Raw genomic sequence first — 24,162 nt, 5'->3', positions numbered from 1 at the left:
TTGATTTAAAAAACCCACCATTCCTGCTTTTAATTATTAAACAATAATCTTAACCGTACCCGAAACTTTCTAAATTCATGATGCACACTTTCCCCCATCAGCTTTTTTTGCTACGTTTAAAACCTGGCTTCTAAAAATGACTAGGATAGATGCTGTGTTTACTAAGGCTTATGCACCCTTGTGCTTTTCATAGAAGCTACTTTCTAACAAGACAGAAAAAACTTTTAAGTAAGCTGGAAGACTGGTCAAAATACTGCATGTTCAAGACTGCAAAATCCTGGATTGTTTTTGGCACTTCCTAGAACAGCACTATTCTACAGAACTTATTTCTATACATCAAATTAAATACCTATTCGTGGTGGTAGAAGACTTTATTTAAAGGAGAGAAAATAAATTCACAATGCTTTTAAGAACATTACTGGCCTAAGGGTCAGTTTGCTTACAGAAACCATTGATTTTCCTGAGGGCAGCCACTCTTCCTCCTCTGCTGAAAGACTACACAGTGCTCAAAACTTCCTCTTGCATGTAAATAGCAAAATCTTTAATTAGCAGGGTGTCCAACAAATAAAAAACTATACATAAATCCGTTATAACAATTCAAGCCCACACTCTACTGCTTTTTGATTTTCTAACAGTCTCCTTAGATAAGTATCCGTGGATGAGCACAAGTGGATGTGTATAAACCCGACATTTTGTATCAGTAACAGCCACAGCCATCAAAAGAAGCCTTCACTTGAAGAAAGAGCAGCCTTAGTGTTAAGCAGCTGGAGGCAGCTCACAGGACACAGTTTGGTCTCCAAATGTCACGTCAAGAAGCTCCTGCCAGCCTTTTTGTGAACACCATCACCGTGTTTCCTAAGGAGAGCCAGCGCCTCTTCCTGCAGCTCAGGAGGACACTGGGATCCAAGGTGAAGGAGCACAAGGCAGCACTCCAGCACGTCAGGGAATGGGAACACCTGCAACAAAAAGGAATACGAGGTGACATCTACAGTTTGTATTACAGTTGTTCAACATCATCAGGCAGCTCTAAAGACACTGCTTTGTAACACTCTCAAAACAGCCAGCCAGGAGTCAGATGCATTTTCTCTTCACATTTATGCAGGTTTTCCCCCTCTTGCCCAGTCACCATGGTTACGTGTTTTCGAATGTGTGATAGGTACTTTCTACAGTTCCTAATCCATAAAGACCATTCTATAGCTTAAGTTTTTTATTTCATTGTTTATGTATTTTTTTCATACACAAGTAGTAAGAGATTACTCTTAAAATGCATGGGATGATCCATAATGATATCTCATTTGAGTTCTTCCACACAGTAGCTTTAGCTGTGCTTTCCAACTGCATGGGGAAAATTACACTTGAAAGAAAAATACCATCCTGATGCCATGTCTCAGTGCTTTCTCAGAACTGCCAGAGGATCACAAGGAACATCACTGTTCCTTTCTGTATGAAAGGGATTCTGTAATGAGGCTGCCCTTGCAGAATGACATTTTTCAGAACTGCAATGGCTCTTTAGAATACTTACCTTTAAATTGTCTGGGAATTCAGCTAATTTCTGCTTCGCTTTCAAAAGTTGCTTTGTGAGCTCAGGGAGTGTAACTGGTTGCTTTGCTTCATCTTTGCTGTCAAGAGAAGAGCAGGTGTCATGAGTAACTGTTTTGTTAGGTCCACCTGGACTAGGAGTACAGGAGAGAACTGGCCAAGTGTTTTATGCCCTAGCTTGTTCTTGGTAAAGTCCCAAACCATTGTTCAACAAAGAAACAGAACGCTCAGATCATGCTTAGCCTTCTCATTATCCTCCCTTTTTCAAGCTGCCCTGTTTTATTCACTGTACACCACCTCATGTATCACAAAACTATTCAGCTGCATTGAGTTTATGCATGTGGTGGTTCAGCCCAGAGGAAATGCAAGATTCCTGAGCTGTATATTCAAATGTTCCTGGGTGATGGGCTGGAGATTAGAGGCAGTCTAGGCAAAACAAGAAATTCGCTGTACAAACACACAAAAAAGCAACACTTTTCAACCCACTCGTTCATGTGCTGAGTCTTACCAATTAATCTCGTTGCTGTCAGAGCCTGGTTTATCTGATTCAGTCTCTGAACTCTGTTCCAGGTTGCTGCCCTGGGTGTTTCCATTTGTGTTCTCCTGGAGATTGTTTCTCTGCTGCTGATGCTGGCGGATCATTTCTGCTAAAGTCTCCTGGACCTCAGCTATGTCTCGCTGGGTGTTCTGCAAGGCAGCCATCTCTTCTGAAAGGAGCACCTGGCAACCCTTCAGTTTTGACTGTCTGTCTACCACATCAACAGAGTCAGTTCTTGAGTCAGTCTGTGTCTCACACGTGGGAACTTCAGTTGTACTGCAGAGGTTTTCACCCACCTCAGCTGCAGTTTGAACCATTTCCTCAGGGGATGGGTCACCTGAAATACAGATCTTCTCAAGAGCTGTCTGCTCACTGGGACATGGCACAGGATCCAACATAGCCTTCTGCAGGCCAAGGGAGTCTTTGGGTGGGTTCCACCACAAGTCATAGAGCAGTCTGTAAGCCACAAAGCCCTCCAGACTCCTGCAGGCACCCATGCTTTGAGAGTTTGTGCTGTCCAGTTTGTCTCTCAGGTCATCACAGCCTAAATATGAGAAAAGGGTTAGAAATAGTTCATAGAACTTTCCAAAGACAATGAGCAGATCTGGTTAAATGAACCAGGAAACCCTGGAAACCCAAATCAGGGATTTACTCAGATGCTGGCAAAGCAGTACATGAAGTGTGAAAGCAAAAACATCTTTGGTATCTTTGTGAACACAATACTCTGTTCTAGCTAAAATGTTCTCATCAGCTACAGCAAATTTCCTTGGTCTCAAGCTGCAAAACACGAGTCACATAATCACAAGCCACAGACTAAATGCACTGCATACCCTAAAGAGAATGGAGGACAAGTTGGAGTATGTGTTGCTATGAAATGAACACAGCATTCTAATGTCCCCTATCTCTCTCACAGAAGAGAATTCACTCAGTTTCCTACATCACTCACACCAGGTGACACAGCTGAGCTTCCTTCCACAGTCAGGCATTTTCATCACCCAGTGGCCTTTGTACTAGCCAAACTCCAGAAGTTTCCACAGATATGGCTATTGCTGCTTCCAAACATTATTTAGCCTAGGAACATTAATGGACACAGCAGTGCTGGCAGTAAAGAGCTCTGTCAGTGCCAGAAGAGACACGAGGGGAGACTTACCCTCAGGAAGGATGATACTGCAAATCTCCTGCATCAGAATGAAATTCCCAGCATCAAAACTGCGGGTCACAGCTCCAAGAATACTTTTCACTGCCTCATCCCACGTACCCAAGTGACAGCTCAGGGCTGCGAGGGCCAGGTCATGGGAGACATGGAAAAGCACCTATAGAAAGCACCAGAGAGCACAGGTAATAGTTTTACTGCAAAGTGTGAGCTTATGACAACTGTGCAAGAGCCCAGAAGTACGACTTGACCAAAAGCAATTTAAGTGACAATGCAGTTTACAGTCTCCTTCATGCAGGAGATAGAGCATTTCCACATCACTTGGAGCTGTAAAGTCAGCCACTGTGCTTGCCTGTGTTTTAGTGAAAGAGAATGGAATGAGAAGTGGGAGCAGTGACTCACTGTGGTCACAGAGAAGAGCTGCAGGAGCACTGGTCTATGAACAGACCTTGCAAACTATTTTGACAAGCAGCCCTACGTCCCCTAAGAGTCCAGTACAAATCCCTGAATCAGTGCTGAGACTACTCAGCTCTGTCAATCACTCCCAGCCAGCACATCTCAGTGACCTCAGTGCTGACCCCCAACAGCCTATGTCAGTTCTTACCCTGCACAGAAACAAATGTACCAACAAACTGGTGGCTACACAAAGCTGTTCCAGCTGCTGATCATCTCTCTCCCAGACTAAAACCCCCATCCTGCAGCAGGCTGCAGACCAAAGGTCCCTGGGCATGGCTGCTGCCACACCACAGAGTGGCTGGGTTTACTGCCTGTGCCCAAGTAAGGATTTGTGCCTGCACAGATCAAAATCCATTTACCTGCTTTGGGTGCGTGTTGCTGGTTGAAGGAGGATGCTCAATCCTGCGAAGCTGCTCCTGTGCACATGTGGCTTGTTCAGTGGTGTCCATGCCCAGCACATTCTGCCACACTTCTGTCACCATGTCAAAAAATGAGGCCTCTCTGTTCAGCTCCCAGTTGTGGTAACAGGGGGCCATGGGGCTCTTTCGCTCACAGGGATTCCTTTCACTGAGGCACCTGCAGAGCAGTTCGTTCAGGCAGAAAACAAGTCTTTGTCCCTTTAACAAGGAGGGGAAAAAAAAGCACTGAGCTGTTGCAACAAGAAAAACAATGCCTTGCTGACCACAGCAGGGAGAGTGATTTGAGAACATCATGCCTGGTAGCAGCTTCTTGGTGACAAAGCCTAAGAGAAGTCAGAGGAAACCTCAGAGCAAGTCAAAGTAGCCACCTGCTTCTCAGTCCACAAAAAGATTTCAAATTTAAGCCTCCAGCAGCTGCACTTCCCGTTGGCTCATTTGTTCCTTTAACGTAAACAGCAAATACTTCACTTTTCTTCTCATGATCAGTATTACACCTCAGAAAAGAATCCCACTTTTCTCTACAACCTCTCATATAACAAGCACAGTGTCTACTTGCCTCCCCACCATGACCATTCCATAGAGTCACTCCAATATACTCCTAGAAAAATATTTTGAGACAAAACCAGCTCAAAGGATCACTTATGGACTATTAACATATGGGAAGTGATGCCAAGTTATGTCAATCTGGAGAGAGACAACACTGAAGAAGATGGAAAGGAAAGGGCCAGACTCACAAATAAAGTTTTATGCTGCTGAAGAACTTCCTGAGCTGCTACCCAGTTCCTGGATAACAGCAGGTCTTGGGCACATCTCAAAGACAAAGTTGCTGACAACTCCTCCTCCCCAGATATAAGAGCAAGCTCAGCAGCAGTTTTAAGAGATGTCACATCCCCCTTTTTTGACAACACTTTAACCGCATCATAAGGTGAGGAGGCCCCCAAATAACTGAAAAAGATAAAAGCAAAGCAAGTTGATTGGTACTAAAATAGTTTTTAAATTGCATTGCAACACAGTAGCACAAATATGCAAATGAAGATGACCCTGCATTTTCCACAGGTTCTCAGAGCTCACATCACTTTTTCTTATCAAAGTTTATGGTGAACAATCTGATGCAGAGCCACAAAGGGGAAGTCACACAGCCTTAAAGTCAGGACTGAAATCTCTGGTGGCCTGCACACCACACATGGCTTGGATGAGCAATAAAACCAAACAGATTCAGGAGACAAACCTTATATGCAGCTGTTTGTCCCTACTGCATTTCTCTGGGTTTCATGCAAACCCTTTCACAAGTGTGACATGCACAAGAATGCCAGAACTGAAATCAGTATCAAGCAGAGGATGCTACCCCAGCCAAAATATTTCAAGGGGTATTAGTAATTTTGGTAGTCGTGAAGTTAAAAAACTCCAGTTGGAGGAGGATAACCCAATGACCAGAAAATATCCTCAGCTAATAAGCTAAGGCTTCAAGAAACTCAAGATGAACTGCTGCACTGCATGTTTCCAGTGGAGAGGTTGGAAATCTCACATAGTCTTTTTGTAGACAACCTAATCTGAGTCTTGCTAGACTAGTTTTAAAAAACTTCCAGGAACGTCTGCAGAAAGAGATGGCTCTACTGTAAATGGCATTTGGACTTTCTGCTCTGAACTGCTCTCTGGAGATTCACTTCCCACCTATATTGAAGGAAATTTAGTGAGATCAGGCTCGGAAAGCACCTTAGACAACCAATGACCAAACCAGTTAATAGATTTCAACTGATACAAAACCAAGAACTTTCTTTTATGGAACTAGTTGTGTTTTCTCCCCAGTAACACTCACCATTTGGCAGCCATAGAATAGTGACCATCCTTCTCCAGCAGAGCTGCCCAGCTGGTGTAGAGATCCTTCAGAACTGGATCTTCTGGGCGCAGCCTGGCCTTGGCCATTACAATTGCTTCCCTAATGCACATAAGGGAAACCAGACAGAAAAGTTAATTTGTGTGCAAAGAGTGAACCAAAATGCTCAGTCTACCCCACAAAAAAAACAGGGTGAAATGCTAAACATAAATATACAGCAACCTGTAAAAATTATTCACTTTCAGGAGCTCGATGGCCTCGTAGACTTTATGGATGGACAGGAGGTGGGAGGCAGCTTTCACATATTGCTCCTGAAAACACAGCTGCTTGGCAAAGGCTTCCACTGTCCAAACCCAGGCCTGGTAGCCAACTGCAAAAGAGAAGGCAACACCATTGGAGGCAGTTTTATAACTGGAAGAATTCCTGTGAGATACCATCACTGGTTTCTTCAATATGTGCCTTTTCTCTGCCTCAGGTTAGTTTCTATTTCTTAACTATCCTAACACAAGTCAGTGAAACAGGACAAAACTAAGGCTTGAACATGACTGCAGGACTTTACTGCCAGTAAAATAACTTAAAAGCATATTTAAACCAGCAGCAAGCTGTAAGAACTGCTAATCATATCACAGAGAACTGATTCCTGAGGTTCTGTCCAGAACCACCAGAATGAGGGGACCCTTAGCAGCCAATTTCACCAGTTTATGTGGTGCTAGAGCAAACATACCCATGGGTGACATGGCTACAAGCTGGTCTGTCAGCTCTCCCCTCTCAGCAGCTGCCTGGAGGACACCCTTCATGTCTCCTTTCCACAGCATGAGCTGCTGGAAGAGCTCTGCATGCCCATTCTCCAAGTGGTGTTTTCCTGTTGGAAGCAAACACACTTCCCATCAGTATGAGTGCAACGGCATCATTTGTCACAGTAAAATAGCTTGGCAAAAGGGAAATCATTCAAGCTTAACACAAGGCAGGTTTGCATCTGAAAGATGTAAAAACTATCTGGGAAAAAGATGTATATTTTTCTCACATAGTGCTGCATTCTCAATCCTAGACTGAATCCACAGTAAAGAAAACTCAAGCATTTCTCCCAATTTCTTTTCTACTTGAATGTAACAGTTACAGTGGACATATTCTTTATGCCACTTACCTTCCATATCAATCATCTTGTGCAGAGAATCCCTGTCTGTGAACAGCCCCAAGTGGATGCAATCCTTGAGGTCAGAGGACACATCTTCATTATTATCTAAAACAGGTAAGAAGAATGAATATTTAGGATTTAACACAAAACTGGGAAGTGGAACGTGCCACGTCACTGTACCACTGTACACCACTCAAGTGATGGCAAATACTTCTGTCTTCTACTTTCTTTTCTGTACAGCAGATTTAATAATTTGCTGCTCAACACTCAGATCTAAGTTTGATACCACACCAAGTCACACTCTTTGATAAAGGTGAAGATTTAAAAAAATAATGTCCTGTGGTTTAAGTCAAGTCCCTGGACACTTGATTTTGAGTACTTGAGAGCACCTACCCTCTAAGTATTTTAAATTTTATAGTGGTACCTTTAGTTTTCAGACATGCAGCCAGCCTCAAGCAGTCCTGATGCAAGTCTTCTTTTGATCTATGATGCATTATTGTGCTCAAGGGCAGAATAGAACGAGGCTTCTTCTTCTTCAGAGAGGCATCAGCTGAAAAATCAGACACAGTTACAGCAGAACCCCTCAATTTATTTCAAAAGCACTCTTTTCTTTCTCTGGCACTTATTTAGTGTCACATTAGGAAAGGAAGCTGCAGTCAAACAAGTCTAGAATGGGGAACTCTGCCTTGATACAGGACTGTTAAAAATCCCTGAAACATACTAACTTGGTTTCTCTTTGGGTGGATCCTTTTTCACAGGAGCAGCTTTCTGGGTCACAGAAGGCTTTGGCAAGCTGAATGAAGAATAATCACACTCAGATGAAGATGTATCCCTGGACACTGTGGAGTCAAGTGTTTAAAAAAAGGAAAAGCAATGAATGGAAATGTACACAAAATAATTCACATATTCACATTCTGTTACATTAATTTTGAAACAGACAGAAACCAAGCTTTGCTTTGCCATAGAACTTAACAGCTTTTTAGGGAAAGGAAATATCAAGAAAACAGAAAACTGTCAGAAGGCTAAACGAGATATCAAGATACACTAATGAAGATCCACCAGTGTTACAAGATTTATCAATGCTGATCAAAAATCTTGTTTTCTAAAGATAATTAGTCTCAAACTAGTTTAGAAAATTACAAAAGGCATTCCAGCACCTTTTTCCTTCAAGTGGACAATTTCAAATAAAATGAGAAAATCTGCATGAAAATTAAACTTGGAATGCTCTGAGGGCTGAACAGTCTGGGAAACATTGAACTAAGATGATTTGATTATTACCAGTCACAGAGACTTTATCAGCCAACTCTGCCTCTTGAGCTTTTTCTCCTTCGTGGTCTGACACTCCATTTTCCTCCAGCATTTCCTTCATGCTGTCATCTCCATTCATGGCATCATTTGCATCCTGCTTGCCTGGACTCTTGCCTACAGGCTTTTTCTTCTTCTTGGCTTTGACTTTTGGCTGTATACTTCTTTTCTTCTCTAATTCTATGCTCTTTTTGCCTGTAAAAGTGCAAATTTTAGTGTATTAACTGCTGGTATCTCAGGATCAACATTTAGTTCCCAAATAAGGACACTCGATTTAAACCTAGACACAGTTTATTCCTGAAGAGGCAGATTTGGAATTCAGCACAAGAACTTGCATCATTTCAACATGGCAACTTTCCATTTCTCAGCTCCAACATCACCTTCAGGAAAGATTTTCTGTTTGAATACACTCACCCTGAGGAGGCCGTGTGTGTTCCTGCTTGGAGATGTGCCATTTGTGAACAGAAAAATCATCTGCTCCTGTATAAACACAATCTGAATCCACTGGTGACCACTGGACACTCAGCAGGCGGCCCTGGTGCCCTCGGTAGTTGCAGAGTGGCTCTTCCTTCATCACATCCCACACCTTGGCAAAAAGAAATCCAATTACTCAGAAAGTCACTTCTTCACCTAATGCTCTTCATTTTCTCATTATTTGCACAGGTAGGAACTTCTCTTTTGGGATTTTGCAGGGGTATTTCAAACACCAACATGCAAATGAAAAAATTCAGGGCTTCCTTTGTTTGCATTGATAAAGCTGCACATCTTCCTTTTCTAAGGATCCAAAAGTGCTAATATGAAAACCTTAATGACTGAACTTCGAAATCAATTCACAAATCACAACATAATCTGCACATCAGGTATCCAGAAAAAGCAGATGGTTACCAGAGGTAAACGTGCAGTACTTTAATAGTTTCTCTCACAAAAACAGGTTTTGCTCTTTGATCAGCTGTGGAATGGATGATTTGAAATAAAATTCTGAAATGCTTTGGACAATACCTGGGCAGTGCCATCATAGCAAGCAGACACCAATCTCCCCTCGTGGTGGGGACTCCAAGAAAGACTTGTGATTTTAGCTGTGTGCCCAGCCAGAGTCCGAAAAGGCTCTGTTATTGTCAAAGGATTTTCTGAAGAGTTCTCTGAAAGAAAAAAGAAAAATTATTAAGTATGGACAGAAAGACAAAACAGAAATAAACATTAAAAAAAAAAAAAAAGCCAAGATTTGGAATATAATCTGCAAACTGTTACCTACAACATTCTTCAAATTATGCACATAAATGGTGGCATTGATGGAGCCTGAAGCTATCAAGTAACTCAGCTCTGGCTGGGTCCCGTGCTCATGGTGCCAACGAATGGCATTGATCAGTTTGTGATGCTGCTGGATAGTGCAGAGCAACTTCAAGTTTGGTGCCTGAAATATTTCAATTGAGCTGAAATGTAAGAACAACAGTGTAAAAATTTCAGTAGCTGGTGAAAATGGGAACTTTTTTGTTATCTTGCCTGAGCAAAATTGGAGCATGTGAATTAGAGTAACTGAGTTTGTGCTTTCTGGGTTCAACTCAAACCCTGGTTTCACTGGTCAGCAGAAGTGCATTTCAACCATGAGTGGATCCTTGAAATAGAATTTAATGTGATAATGAGGATCCTCCAGGGAATGCTGTACTATCATGATTCCAATACATCACCAGTGAGAGAACGGAGACAAACCAGGGCAACAAAAAGTACTTTTGCTTCAGCACAGTGACTGCAGTGAAGATCAGCACAGACACCACCTTAACTCACAAGGGGGACATACCCATCCTCATTGCCAAGAGCCAGGAGTTTGCCATCTGGTTTCCAGCTGATCTCTGTACGTGCAGGCAGCTTGTGCTGCAGAAAGAAGACACAATTATTGCCAAAACCCCCCAAACCTCTCTCACATACACTCAACACAGCAAGGCTGGCAACTGGACAGAGCTGCAATTAGTCTGCAAAATGAAAACTCATAAAAGTGTCCATTGCTTTTGTAGCAGTGACATAAACCTGAGCAATTAAAACTGAAATAACTGATGCAAGAACCAATGACTGCTCTTTATCATTGTTTAATTCTGAGAAATATTTCAAAGAAGTTTTGTCTGGATCCCAGTAGGACCTTGATGTTTCACAATCTCATATTCCTTGGAAAGCAACAGACATTGCAAGCAAATTCTTTCACACTTCAAAAGAAATCAAAGTTTATTTTTAATTATCCCTATTCATTTGAATTCAGACAAAAGCTACTTACAATTTAGATGCCTAAATATGATCACTTCAATGCCTCTGACATTACTCTTAACCCTCAGTCTTAAGGAAGATGCTAAAACCCAGCTGATACAAATCAATACCCTTGGACTGACTCCAGCTGACTTAAATCTGAAGATCCAACCCACTTCACTTATACTTTCAACCAAGAAATGAATGATCACACTTGAGAAGATATTCAGTGATCACCAACCACTCTGCACTGGCTGCAGGATAAATAGAAACAGCCTCCTGCAAAATCATTATTGTTTTTAATTAAAAATCTGTTTTAAAAAGTTCATGGTTGAAGCAAGAGAACTAAAGGAATTGAGGTAAGTAACTCACGCATGCCTATCATGGTCTAAGTCAAGGTATGATTCAGGATATCACTTCAAGTGCTTTGAAACTGGAAATCTCCTACTATTTTAAAAAGCCACACACAGTTTTAAACCCAAACTCTACCCCCATTTACCTTTCCCAAGTAAATCACAGTGTAGAAAATAAAGCAACTAAAAAACGCGTGTCATGTTGACACGAGGAAGAAAAAAAAAATACCAACCACCCTCTTCAGACACAAACATATAAACTCTTTAAATAGTCTGAGTCAGGTAGTGTCACTGAAGTTCATCTATGGAGACTGAGGAGTTCAAGTTTTTTGTTATAGATACATCAAAAAGGTAATATCAGAAACTTAACAACAAGGCCAATGGAAAACAATGGAAACTCTGGTGTGGTTACTATGAATCCATAAAAGTCCCTCAAATTCGTACTCACTTTGATTGAATTAGTGTCTCTGATGACTTTGTTAATGTCATTTGCTTCTCCATTAAGCTTCCAGGGATTGTGCTGAAAAACAATTCCTTCTCCAGCACAACTATATAAAGTTACAGAGGGCTGCTCACTTTCTTCTCCTACCAACAGAGAAAAAGAGCTAATTACACTCTGTTCTTCATCAGTCTTCACAAAACTAATCTCTCCTACTATAAATCATTATTTCAAAAAGCAATATACACTCTGTGGTCCAGCAGCAGAAAATTCTCACAGTACAACCCTCTAAAAGGAGCTCTCATTTCTACCAACCTCACAGATCCCTCATAGCACAATCACTGCAAGCAGTAAAATTCCCTTTAAATTTTGGTCCTTAAAAGAAAAAAATCCAAGTCGTGTAAGAAGGGCTAAAGCTCAAATGGCAGAAACTCTGGAACCTGTATTTGATTTGATGCAATTGCTGCAGGAAGCCTGTGAAGTTCCTGGTCTCTAACACCTGAAGCAAGCCCAGAGGTGTGGGGCACTACTCAAACTATGTCCTGAAGGTACCACAATTCACAAACTACAAGAGTCTGCAGCCTTGAAAAGCTGTTAACAGTTCTTCAAGCAGAACACATTCTTAGCTGTTGCAAAGGACTGCCACCAAGCAAATGGGGAGGGAATAGAAGGGAGGGAATAGCAGCTTCATAGCATCTGTGTGCTCTGCATGGACATTCTACTTCCTCACAAGGTGTTGGAAGACTCACCAGAAGTCAGAGGAGGAGTTGGAGGACCCCAGGCTAATGTGTACACTGTCTTCTTGTGGTAAGTGCTGGAGATCTGAGGTGGCTTATTCTTAGCACTGGGCAGGAAGATAAGGAAGCACGGGCAGTCAGATTTCAGCAAATGGAAATGAAAAAAAGATAAAAATCAAACCAACATACTTGAGACACCAGGTGCTCTAACATTCTAAAGCCATGACTCAACCAAGCTTTCTTTAACATCTGCTGTAGGACACTACTAAAATGGTAACATAATTGTCCTGGTGACCTTCCCCTCCTTCTCTGAAAATGTCTTTCTGGGTAAAGTCTTCCTGAACTGATGTCCTCCCACAGGTGATCTCTAGCCATACAATCTTAAGTTTACCCTAAAGCAAGTTCACCTTAGAAGCTCACAGGCATAATGCAAATGAAAAAATGCACTGAAAATCCACTGTTTGACTCGTTTTAATTTAATCTCACTCATCTAACAGCAGAGGTATCCCTCAGGAAAGAGCACACCAGCCCTGAGTGGTAACACACCAGCAGGATCTGACACTGATGAATTTGAAAGCTGCTTTTTTACCTGCTGGACAAGGTGTCAAATATGCCAACTTTTCCATCATCTGTTCCAAAAGCCAAGGAGCCTTCCTTAGTTGGATGCCAGGATAACTGCAAAAAAATGTAGAGAGATACAAAATGACCTAAGCTACAAACACTTTATTGCTATATAATAAACAAAAGGAAAATGCTGAAACTGATGAGCAAGGACCTTTTAACCACCCTTCCAACCAGAGCCACTTGATTTGATCACTATGCTCTGAGCATCAAAGGCTTTCCCCCTTCCAGTTATGATGGGATAAGATGCAAGGGACTAAAACTATTCTGTTTGACAGCTACATTACAAAACAGAAATAGCTGCCAGTTATTTTACCAGGCAGCTTCTGACAAACTAGTGGTTAAACCCCAACTGAAGACACCTGTGTTGGCTGTATTGGTTTTTGGTATCTGTCAAACTTCCTAGCAGAGGCAAAGGCAACCATGGATGAAGGAAGGAAGAATCATCAAAGAGGATAAAAGTGAAAGAGTAACATAACAGCTGGACTTCAGCTTATTTCTACTAGATGTAAATGCAAGCTTCTAGGATTGTAAACAGGTCTAAAAACTTATTGCCAGATTCTAAAATGTATTGTATACAGAAAGAATTGAGTAGAAAATTAACAACTTGGCTTTATCTCATTTTAGTTGGGACAAACCTTCAGAGTGAAATAGAGAGAAAACCATACTTGAAAAATTTTGAGTGAAATGAAGAGACAAGGGGGGGAAAAAAGGAATCCAAAGCACACTTACTGCTGTAACCTTGGACTTTATGCTTTGCCAGAAGGTTTTAACATCATAAATGTTGTTCACAGCCAAAGTGTTCCACACTCGGATCATGCTGTCCCCAACCCCGATGGCAAGGCAGCCTGTGTCCACAGGGGAGAAGGCAAGGCTGTAGACAAATCCCCCAAGGGAGGGCATGGTCCAGCTGCACTCCAGAGTTGACAGATCCCAGCATTTCACCTGGAGAATGTTTAAGGAACAAGGAATGGTTAAATACAGAGTGACTGACAGGACAAGAAAAAACAAAGCAGAAGTGAAATGAATAATCAAAGGGTCAAAATGCAAGGCTTGACAGGATGTGATCTGCATCCAGAATATTCCATGCCACAGACAGGAATGCAGCAGCTGCAAGAGTGAAATGGACATAATGAATATATTTTACTAAGTTTCTCCTCCAATTTCAAAACAGGAAATACTCTGCTGCCTGTAAAAGACCAAAGATTGGAAAGAAAACCCGACTAAAAAGATCGATGCATTAGTTTATACAATTAAATTACTTTAAGAATGAAAACTAGGCCTTTAAAAAGTGAAACACAGAGGAAAAGAAATGGAAAACACCTTTCATTAAATGCTTACTATTCAAATCCAGAGTGTCATAAGCATTCACTCCACCATGCTAAGAGGTTGAGCTTATAAACTAACAGAAACATACACAACCTGTGCTCAGAACAAATGTTATAAAATGCTAAAATAAACCCACTTCAAGAGAAAAACTGTGGCCCTGAAAGGGTAAATCTTACTCAGTCAAATGGCATTGTAGAGGCATTCCTATGTTAATTTTTAAACAGTTCTTACATCTCTGTCCATTGAAATGGAAAAAAGGAGCTCTCTGTCTTGGTGCTTCACAGAACTGAGATTGAACACAATTCGGGAGTGGTTTTGTCCTTCTGAAGATCCCAGAAGAGTCCACTTTCGTTTGACAGGCAGGGTCAAATTCCAAAGGAGCAGTTCTCCTCTGCAAAATTGAAATTTATTTAAATTTTTCACTTCAGAAGAAAAACACACGCCCTATACAGACTATATATGACAAATATATTGCAAGTCAGGAGTACCAGAGCTCTGCAGACATCCAGTGCCTGTACAAAGCTACACACACACAAACTCCACCAGAAAACTGACATTTTTTTCTGCAGTAGATGGGTAAAACCAGAATTAGTGCTATTAGCAGTCAATATTCAGTTAGATTATGGAATAAAGAGTAAATCTCTCAATGTCTGAACTCTAACTCTTGGTCTGTTTTCTCCTGTTACACTGGAAAGGAAGAAGGGGGTTGTCTTTTCTACTTTTTCTACTCGGCACTTCCTTCAGTAGGAACAAAGGAACGTGCAGCTGCTGCTGAGTGCCCCACTCACCCAAAGCCACTGGACACGATGTCAGAGGGCCGGCCAGCAGGCCAGTGGACAGTCAGCCAGATGCGCTCCTTGACCGCCGGATCCACGGCTCCACCTCTTCTCTTGGTGGGGGGCAGCTTCAGAGTCACCACACCTGCACAACCAGGAGGCATCACTGCACCTCACACGTTCTCAAACAGATACAGGAGTCCTGTGAATCTGCAGCTCTAATGACATTCCCCATGGTTTTAGCACAAAAAGGCTGCAGTTCAGGAGCTATTCCACACCTTGTTACTGTTTATATCTTACTTACTCCTGCCTCTGGTACAGCTCCATATTCGTATGGTTTGATCCTTGCTTCCAGAGGCCAGGTAACAACCTTTCTTCGTGGCTGTGTCCTGTGTCAGATCCCCATTTGGAACCTTGCCTTCTTCTGAAGGAGCTGCTGAGTATCATTGAAGTCATTATTATGCTTTAAAATTCAAAGCTTCATAAAAACAAGCTGAAAATTATATTAATTTGTACCAGAACATATTTTATTGAACTTATCAGTTGCTTAGCTAGTTATTAACCTTCTGTAAAAAATTCACTCCCCAAGAAGGACATTTACATGAACTAAAAATTACTCCACAAACTATTAATCACGTTTACATACCCTGGAGCTCATCCTGCCAAGCAGGTAACCTTTCCTCCCCAGGCACAGGGCACCAGGCCAGACAATGGATTTCATCCTCATGGCCTCTCAGCCGGTGCACAACTTCTCTCTTCCTGCTGATATCAATTATCACCACCATGCCATCCTTGTAGCTGAAAGCAGAAATTTAAATTAATCAAGAGATTCTTGGGTGCTTGTGGAATAATATCCAAGGTGATTTACAGGCTCTTTCCAGGGTCACTATCACCCTATTACACAGAAGCCAGCCTAGACCCTTACACTTTTAAAGATTTCTTTACCTTTGCAGGTTTACCAAATTTAAATGTTATTTCAAATTTGTTTTACTTCAAAACTAAAAGAACAGCCACCAAGGCCTCTTAAATTTTAACTTTCAACCGTGTAGCAAAACTTCACAATTAAATCTTGCAGAAGAAGAGTGAAAAACAAAACATAAAGAATATTAACTAATGAGCATTTACCCAATGGCCACCAGGTTTTCATGATGAGGAGAACAGGTGAGGCAGAAAACTGTCCGGGGCTCTGGGAAGAACTGCTGGCTGTCACTTCTGTTGTGCCAGTAACAAACAATGACACCTTTCTCATCACCAGACACAATGAGATCTTTCACAAGAGGTGACCAGTGCAATGCCGAGATCGCGTTCTGAGGGAAGAGCATTGGAAATGTTTAAAGCTGTTTTACTGGCATCTAACACAGAATAATAGGCAGCAAATAATCTGTGAGCACTGCCCAGCATCGGTTTGGTTTGTCCCAGAATGTTTCAGTTCTTTCACCTTTTAGAGGATGGATGGAGACGCTGATGGGCAAGAATAACTCCTTAAATATACACTCAGTCTGTCCCATGGGCCACAGCAACCTGCTGAGATCACTCTAGGCGAGCTGGTTTAAGCGGCAGTGAGTCAAAAGCACGCTTCACTGCGGCTCTGATGACAACCAGCAGCTAATTACGGTGATGGAACAGCGCTGCAGGCTAAGAAAAAAGAGCCGGCCAGGAGCGCCCAACGCACTTAATTCCACCGGGTCTGAAATTCGCTTTTGGGCAAAGCAGCCTCACCGTGCTTTGTGTGCGAGCCCCAGAACCCCGCAGCCCATCCCGCGAGTCCCTCTGCCCGTGTCCTACCTGGTGCAGGCTGTACTCCAGCACCGGCGACAGAGTCCCGCTGTCCCAGATTTTGACGCTCCCGTCGTCCGAGCTGCTGGCGCAGAGGTTGCTCTGCCCGGGGCAGTGGCAAAAGGCGAATCCGGAGATCCTGTCCGTGTGCCCGATGAGCTCCCCTGCCGCGACAACGAGAAATCGTCACGGGACACTCGCAGCCTTCCCAAACCTCCCGCACCCCTAAATCCCCGCCTCCCGGCGAAGGGGAGGCCCCGCAGACCCCCGTACAGTGTGAGGGGCTGGGGAAGGTTGTGACGGTACCGTAAAACGCGGGCGCGGCGGAGACATCCAGCAGGCAGATGCGATGCCTTGCTGCGAAGCCGAAGAGGCGGCCGTCGCTGCTGGCGTCGCTGCAGCGGCTGCTGTACCAGTTGGGGGAGGCGGGCAGCGCCCGCACCCCCATTCCCGTTCTCGTTCCCGTCTCTGTCTCCATCCCCGTCCCCGCCGCCATCGCCCCGGGTCCCCCCGCGCCGACCCACGTGCCCCGGGCGCTGCCGCCAAGCGCCGCGCACGCCGCCGCAAACTGTCGCAAACCGCGCCCTTGCCCGTGCGCCCGCCCGGGGCGCTGCCGCAAAGCGAGGCCGAGAAGATGGCGGCGCGCTCGGCGCTGAGCGCGGGTGAGGCTGAGGGGATGCGGTGCTGGTTTGGGAGAGTCTCGCTTAAGATGAGGGATGATCGGAGGGATGGAGCAGCTCTCGTATGAGGAAAGGCTGGAAGAATTGGGATTGCTCAGCCTGGAGAAGTGAGGCTTCGGGGTGACCAAGTTGCAGCCTTCCAGAGTCTGAAGGGGTGATGGAGTGAGAGGATAAGGAGGGGGTGGCTTCAAACTGGCAGCGAGTAGACAAAAGATTAAGACAAAATTCTTTCCTGTGAGGGTGGTAAGGCCCTGGCACAGGTTGCCCAGAGAAGCTGTGATTGCCCCATCTCTGGAAGTGTTCAAGGCCAGGCTGGGTGGGACTCAGAGCAGCCTGGGGTAGTGGAAGGTGTCCCAGCCCATGGCGAGGGGTGGGACTGGATGGTCTTCAAGGTCCCTTCCAACCCAAAGCTTTGTGTGATTTTATGATTCATGCCTTGGTCACTTTCCCTTCCGTTCAGGTGCTGCCTGGGCGCGGGGTCTCCTCAGCTGGGCTCGGCCAGAGAGGTGAGTCTGGCTCTGTCACCCATCCCCCGGTGCTCTGGGCACTGGGACAGGCATTGCCCTGCTGGGGTACTTGGGGCTGGGGTCTGGGGTCGCCTGGCATGGCCATCTCACCTAGCCCGGGAGCTGTGGGGAACAGCTCACTCTCTGCCCCTGTGGTGTCTTTCTGTGTATTCAGAGCTTGTGCCATCATGGATGGAGCTGTTTCTCTCCTCATTTGTTTCTGTTGGACATCCATATTTTCTCTGACTTCCTAGTTCAGGTCACAGCAATGTGGTATCTGTGCTGTCCCCAGTCACTGCTTTCTTTAGTTGCTGAAGTTCCCCCTCATTCTGGAGGAATCCCATAGTTCTGCTGTAGGACCACTGGAACTGCCACCTATATCCCTGAAAATATCTGAAAAAAATATTCCATGACATTGAAATACATATATTATGCTAATCTTTGTTTCTGGGACGTGAACAGTGGTGTACAATGCCCTTTGGAAACTAATCAGCCTGCTCTGTTTGCCTGTCATTGTTAAGATGCTTTGCATGGGTTGGCCACACACACACAGACATTCAAGGCTCAGTAAAACTCACAGTATTTGGTCTTGAATTCATCTGTTACTTGTAGTCACAAGTGGCTGCCTACTGCTGCTTTATCCAGGCAGCAGGGGACAAAATGTAGCTTGGTTTTTCAGAATCTGAGGTTGCAAACTGCCTGAAAACTTAAATTTATTGCTATCAGCAATCTGGTTTTTATATTGACTTGATTATGCTTTGGAAGCAGTTTAAAACACCTCTCTCTTCAAATTTCATTATGTTTATAAACCTCTAATGCTCCGAGATACTCAGCCCCTTGAAAAACTAGAAATTTTCACTGCTAAATATGTTGTTGGTAAACGTTTAATAAGTATGGAGTGTACCTTGGGAAAGGTACAAATGGTTTGTGTGAGTCCTGAACCCCACGAGAACGTCAGAACAGAGGTGACTGTGACTTTGTGTGACAATCTGAGGACACTTAATGTGGAATCCCATACCAGTATTCATGGTTTGCTTTAAGAAGCTTGAGTCTTCTTGCTGAATTGAAAAGCCCTTTCAGCATAAACTATAAAGGACTTTAATATTTTGGTTTTTTGAGTACACAAATGTGACAGTTCTCTTTTTCAAGACTGCAAGTTCACAATTTTCCAAATAAACTGGGCAGGGATAAAGCTGTATTCAGCAGCTGAGGCTGTGGTCTTGTCTTGCAGGTGGCTGGCACCTGGTAGCATTTTTCCTCTGTCATGCATCCACACAAGCACATCTCTGCAGAAAATTGGGAAGTGGGAGAAGAAGAACAGGATTGTTTACCCTCCCCAGCTGCCTGGAGAGCCTCGCAGACCAGCTGTAAGGATGTACCTGTGAATGCCCTTACCTGAAAATGTTTAGCAATTGTTGAATAGATTGTCACTGTCTGCACAAGGTGACTGCACAAGACAGTAGTTTGAAAGCTTATTTGCTCATTATTTAGGATTTTATTCAGTTTGGCTGCATGGTACAAGTTAATATCACTTGGAATGCTTTCCATCTCTAAATTATATTGGATCCTCTAATTGCTTGCAGCTGATCACTTAGTGTGTGGTTCAAGCTGTAGGGGGCCCATCCTCTGCTTGTAGAAGTCTCTGAATTACAAGGAGGTAGAAATTGCACTGTCAAGAGCTGATATTCTGGAATTCCATTGTTACCATTTTTCTTCATTAGGAATTGATGTGTTGTGGCTTCTGTTAGACACATTGCTCAGTACAGTAAAAGTATTTACATTTCAAAAGAAATGGGGTTTTTTTAGGAATGTATTCTGTGGGCCATGAGCATTGATTGCTCTTGTGAACATTGTGGCCTAGGACATAGAAATCCCTGCTGTGGACTGTGCTGACTGATGCAGTGTGTGTGAAAACGCAGCTATTGACAGACTCGTTTATTAAATCAGTGTTTTGCCTGTTTATCAAGAGTGCCATCTCTTTAAAATTTGTATTGATGTTAGATTCTACTGACTGGTGCTGGTCCCTGTTAGCAATAATGTTAAATGGAGGCAGCTCTTTGTTCCAATCAAATTTGGAACCCTCTTCACTTCTGAAGAGCTAATTAAGTTCATTCTGGTAATATTGTTTATTTGCTCTCCCAGTAAGTTGAGTTGACAGCAAAGTAATATTTTTAAAGCTGAGTGGGCATGTCAGTCTTTGCTTCTAAAGTGGGGAGAATGAGAGGAAAAGATGGTGCTTCTGATTATCGTTTTCAGGGACTTCTGCTTATAAACTAAGTGTCATAAGATTGTATTAAAATTTCCTGTGTGCCAGCACCTTTTTTTAGTGCTTTTAGTTTCAAATGTCAAAGCTACGCCTGATGTACTGTTCTCATAGTAGGCAGAACCATTCTTATTTTATTCCTAGTAAGAACATAGATTGTGGAGCACACATGGATGTTCCATTCACAGCAAAATTTCTCATCCTTCTTTGTTTTGCCCCTAGGAAATATATCACTGTCGGAGGGAAATAAAATACAGCAAAGATAAGATGTGGTATCTGGCAAAACTGGTAAGCAAAGAGTGCTTTGTACTGTGCTTGAGAGAATGCAAAATTTAATTGCTGTATTTGTCTTAACAGCCTCATTCAATCACAATTTAATCAGCATCTTTATAGCAGAGTCCTGGGGATGAGTATGGATCTGGACAGGAAATGGCTGTTTGTAGTTTGGTTTAGCTGTAAGGTATTACACTGAAGAAATGGTAATTAAGGAAATGACACTATTTTTGTTTTTATAATAGCAGTATAATTTATGTCTTCTGAATAAGAGAAAGGAAATATTTGTAAATGCAGAAGTTAATTTTAACACTCTGATTGCAGATAAAAGGAATGTCCATTGATCAGGCTCTTGCTCAGCTGGAATTTAGTGACAAAAAGGGAGCAAAGGTGATTAAAGAGGTAATAGCAATATTCTTTAACATTCCTGGTTTCCAGAAAACTTTAAAGTCAATACCTGTCACCAGAAGTTTGGAGGTGTTTCTACTTCTGTTGGTTTTTGTGTTTCAAGTAAGCGTGCTAGGAGCACATTCTAACAACGGATTTTTGTTGCACTCATGTAATGCTGTGACGAATATGTTGGGATCACTTGTGCTAGGTGTTCTGATTTTTCATGGTGATAAATTCCACGTGGGTGTCCTCTCTAGCAGTGCTTGGTGTTAAGTTAGTGGTAAAAGGTGCAGAATTCTGGTCACTAATGGCTGTGTGCTTTGGTTCTCAAACTGTAAGAGATGAAGGATATTATTAAGGAGAGGACTGAGTTCTCTAAAGGCACAAAAGCTTTGAATACACTCTAGTAGTTTCGATTCTCAATTTACTCATTTTCTTGGCTGAAGTGTTGATTTGTGGTATAATTATGGCAAAGAAATGTCCTGTATTAGCTGAAAATATTTAATGGACCAAGTTCATTTTGCCCACCTTGGAATTTCTTGCTAGTCAGATGTCTAATTCCACAAAGGTTCGTGGATGGAAGGCTGACAAATACTGGTGGAAACCAAATTTTCCACTCCCTCCCCAAAAATGTAATAAAATTGTCCTGAGGCTTTTTCATTCTATTCAAGGAACATCCTTATGTAAGAGATGCTTGTCTTTTAGCAGTTCTTATCTCTGTAAAATACTTTTTCCATAACTGACTTAAACTTGCAACTTCTTTCATGTTATCTAGAGATAAGAAATAGCATTGCTTTAATTCCTCCTCAGTATTTCCATTTCTTTTCCTTTTGTTACAGGTTCTGTTAGAAGCACAGGAAATGGCTGTAAGAAAGCACAATGTGGAATTCAAATCAAATTTACACATAGGTACATTTTTTAAATTTAGTGCATTAGAAAAATGTCATCCTACTCTATCCTACCCTATGAAAATGTCTTGTATTTAATAAGATTTTGAGGCTCGATATCACCAGAAGTGAATAGAGGACAGTTTCTGCTAAACTTAACTTTACCAAAACATGAAAGGCACATGTTTGCAGCATTTTTAAGATGGATGTATCCATCTGAGAGTGGAAATTCTGATCTCTCCTGAACAGAAGGTCCTGAGGAGGAAGATATTTGACACAAATATGAAAGACTGGACAACAAGAAGCAAACGGTTTCTAGTTTTTAATGTTGCCAGTCAGAGATGCTGGAAGCTTTGTCTGTGGCTTGATTTGCAGGATCCAAGTTAAACTTCATCAGACACAGTATAAAAGTAAATGGGTTATGACAGTAAACATCTTGATATAAAGATTTGTCTTTAGATGATTTCCAGGATAAGCTTGTAATGACTAAAGTGCTTTTTAGCCTGGAAAGATGTTAGAGAAATGTTTACTCTTGGGTATTTTGAGGCCCAAAGAAAAATATTCCCATTTTGTCTAATAGGGAATAAGTTTTACTGAATTGACCTCATAAGCTTAAAGTCCCCTGGACTGTAGAGAGATTTGATTAGAATTCTTTGGAGCCTTCCAGGCCTCTGCCACAAGAAGGCTCATCTGTAGTGCAGGACTGGATGTGCAGATAATGAAATTCCTGTGATGAATGCAATAAAGGGAAAAGGAGGGAAAACGAAGTCTGTAAGACTTTACAGGAATTCATGAGACAAACTACTGAAATGCACTGAAACAAATGCCACCTTCTGAAGAGCTGTATAATCTAGTAAGTGCTCAGTGTGATTTGTCCTCCACCATATACTTATCTTCGTGTGCCTGCTTTCTTAAATTCACCTTTTTGGTGCTCCTGAAGAGCGTTAATGCAGCTCACGGGTTCCTGTGCAGCAGTGAGCTGCTGAATGTAACAGAAGAAAGATGGAGGGGAGAATCCCGAGTAGAATTAACTTTCTAGAAGCAGCCGTGAAAAATACCCTGGCAAGAGAGGTGTTTTATTGCAGCTGTAGCAGTTTGTTCTTGATTGAATAATCTCTCCCTTCTCCTTTTTCCTTCAGCGGAGTCGCAGACGGGCAGGGGCCGCTACGTGAAGCGGGTGCGGTGCCACGGCAAGGGCATGTTTGGCATGATGAAAATCAGCAGGTGCCACTACTTTGTGAAGCTGGTGGAAGGTCCTCCTCCTCCCCCAGAGCCACCAAAGACTGGCTTTGACCAAGCAAAGGAATATGTGCAGCAGCTGCGAAACAGAACCCTTGTTCACACACTGTGACACAGTTTAGTGGCTGTACAGTATCTCCTGTTGGGCAATGTAATTATGTAAAGGAATAATAAAAGTCATGGTTTAGTTATATCTTTGGTGCTGCTGGAGCTGGGTGATGTGAGACAAATCATGGGTTTTTTCTTATTTGTCAAGCCACAGGTGTGGAAAAATCTTGGAGCAGCAGATGTTACTTTTTCTGAGTTACTTGGACCACAGCATTCAAGCTCAACCCTGGACTGTCAAATCTAAAACATATGGTGCTGCTATAAAATTTGGTGTCTCTCTTAAGTATGGTGGGCCTTTCATTGTAAAACTGTGCTTGACAGTCATGTTGTAAGATCAAGTCTCAAACTAAAATTTGATATCTTAAAGTAAGTATCTTAAAAACAAGTAACGGTGGACAAAACCAAGTAACAATAGTATTTCAGAATATCAGATACCAATTTTTGTTTTTTCTGGGCTGTAACAGCCTTTGTTGTGTGTCTTGGGCATTGTGTCTAGGACTGGGAAATAAAAAAATGCTTGGAAGTTCAGGCTTTGGCAGTAGGTGGCAATATTTAGTTTGTCAGAGAGGAAGTGGCAGTGAAAACTTCCAAAATGGTCAAACTATTTTGGATTTTGCCCATGACATTATTAATCTGATACAGCATGGAGTTCAGGCTGTTCTCTGGAAATTCATTGTGGGTAACAGGCAAAATGTGGAGAAAAGCTTTATTTTTTTTGTGAAGAGTGTACTAATTCTGCATTGTCTGGAAACAAATTGCTTTTCTAACATTGAGGAAAATGAAACACTCCATAGATTTAATATGAAATGGCTTGTTGCATATACAAATCAGGCTTTCAGTTCTCTGAAAACAATCCCATTTTTATCATTACTTCTTTGAAGAGAAAAAGACTTAAGATTGATAGGGAGAATCTCATTTCACTCAGTCAGATTTTCAAATCAAGATGGCCACAGTTGATGAACATCAGCATAAAAGCAGAATGAGCAGCTGCTTGTACATGCAAATATCTGATATTTAGACTTTTCTTTTCCATTCTGGGAACATTAGAGTGGGAGATAGGCTGCTTGTTTCATTTGGGTCTTTTTGGTAGCTTTTCTTACATGTGTTTACTTTTATCAGTAGTTGGATGACGGCAAAAGGACAGTTCCTGTAAGGAAACAAATTATTTTCATTA

General features: G+C 42.4%; 2 protein-coding genes across 4 annotated transcripts; one reads left to right on the top strand and one right to left on the bottom strand.

Annotated features, from left to right (window-relative positions):
- Window positions 1–352: 352 nt before the first annotated feature.
- Window positions 353–17,158, bottom strand: GEMIN5 (gem nuclear organelle associated protein 5). 2 transcript variants are annotated; one of them, XM_014876002.2, is made up of 28 exons: window positions 16,949–17,158; window positions 16,652–16,806; window positions 15,992–16,173; window positions 15,513–15,664; window positions 15,171–15,302; window positions 14,879–15,011; window positions 14,322–14,481; window positions 13,494–13,706; window positions 12,730–12,815; window positions 12,153–12,247; window positions 11,413–11,549; window positions 10,175–10,248; window positions 9,628–9,809; window positions 9,379–9,518; window positions 8,794–8,965; window positions 8,353–8,574; window positions 7,800–7,913; window positions 7,499–7,624; window positions 7,084–7,179; window positions 6,664–6,801; window positions 6,162–6,309; window positions 5,922–6,041; window positions 4,840–5,050; window positions 4,046–4,303; window positions 3,228–3,390; window positions 2,048–2,621; window positions 1,523–1,619; window positions 353–956 (listed from the first exon to the last, which is right to left on the bottom strand). In XM_014876002.2, the coding sequence occupies exons 1-28, from the start codon at window positions 17,136–17,138 to the stop codon at window positions 804–806; spliced, it is 4,623 nt and encodes a 1,540-aa protein (XP_014731488.2). In that variant the 5' UTR covers window positions 17,139–17,158; the 3' UTR covers window positions 353–803. The 2 variants fall into 2 exon arrangements, with proteins under 2 accessions (XP_014731488.2, XP_014731489.2); XM_014876003.2 differs by having other exon boundaries at window positions 15,171–15,299.
- A 93-nt stretch (window positions 17,159–17,251) lies between these two features.
- Window positions 17,252–23,073, top strand: MRPL22 (mitochondrial ribosomal protein L22). 2 transcript variants are annotated; one of them, XM_014875908.2, is made up of 7 exons: window positions 17,252–17,304; window positions 17,783–17,828; window positions 19,060–19,195; window positions 20,314–20,379; window positions 20,689–20,766; window positions 21,594–21,663; window positions 22,781–23,073. In XM_014875908.2, exons 1-7 carry the CDS (start codon window positions 17,277–17,279, stop codon window positions 22,990–22,992), a joined length of 636 nt encoding a protein of 211 aa, XP_014731394.1. In that variant the 5' UTR covers window positions 17,252–17,276; the 3' UTR covers window positions 22,993–23,073. The 2 variants fall into 2 exon arrangements, with proteins under 2 accessions (XP_014731394.1, XP_088029683.1); XM_088173557.1 differs by lacking the exon at window positions 17,252–17,304 and adding an exon at window positions 17,372–17,429.
- The last annotated feature ends 1,089 nt before the right edge of the window (window positions 23,074–24,162 follow it).

The sequence above is a fragment of the Sturnus vulgaris genome, chromosome 15 (assembly GCF_052056855.1).
Source record: "Sturnus vulgaris isolate bStuVul1 chromosome 15, bStuVul1.hap1, whole genome shotgun sequence".
In the NCBI taxonomy this organism is placed as follows: domain Eukaryota; kingdom Metazoa; phylum Chordata; class Aves; order Passeriformes; family Sturnidae; genus Sturnus; species Sturnus vulgaris.
This window is presented reverse-complemented; position numbering and strand designations above follow the sequence as displayed.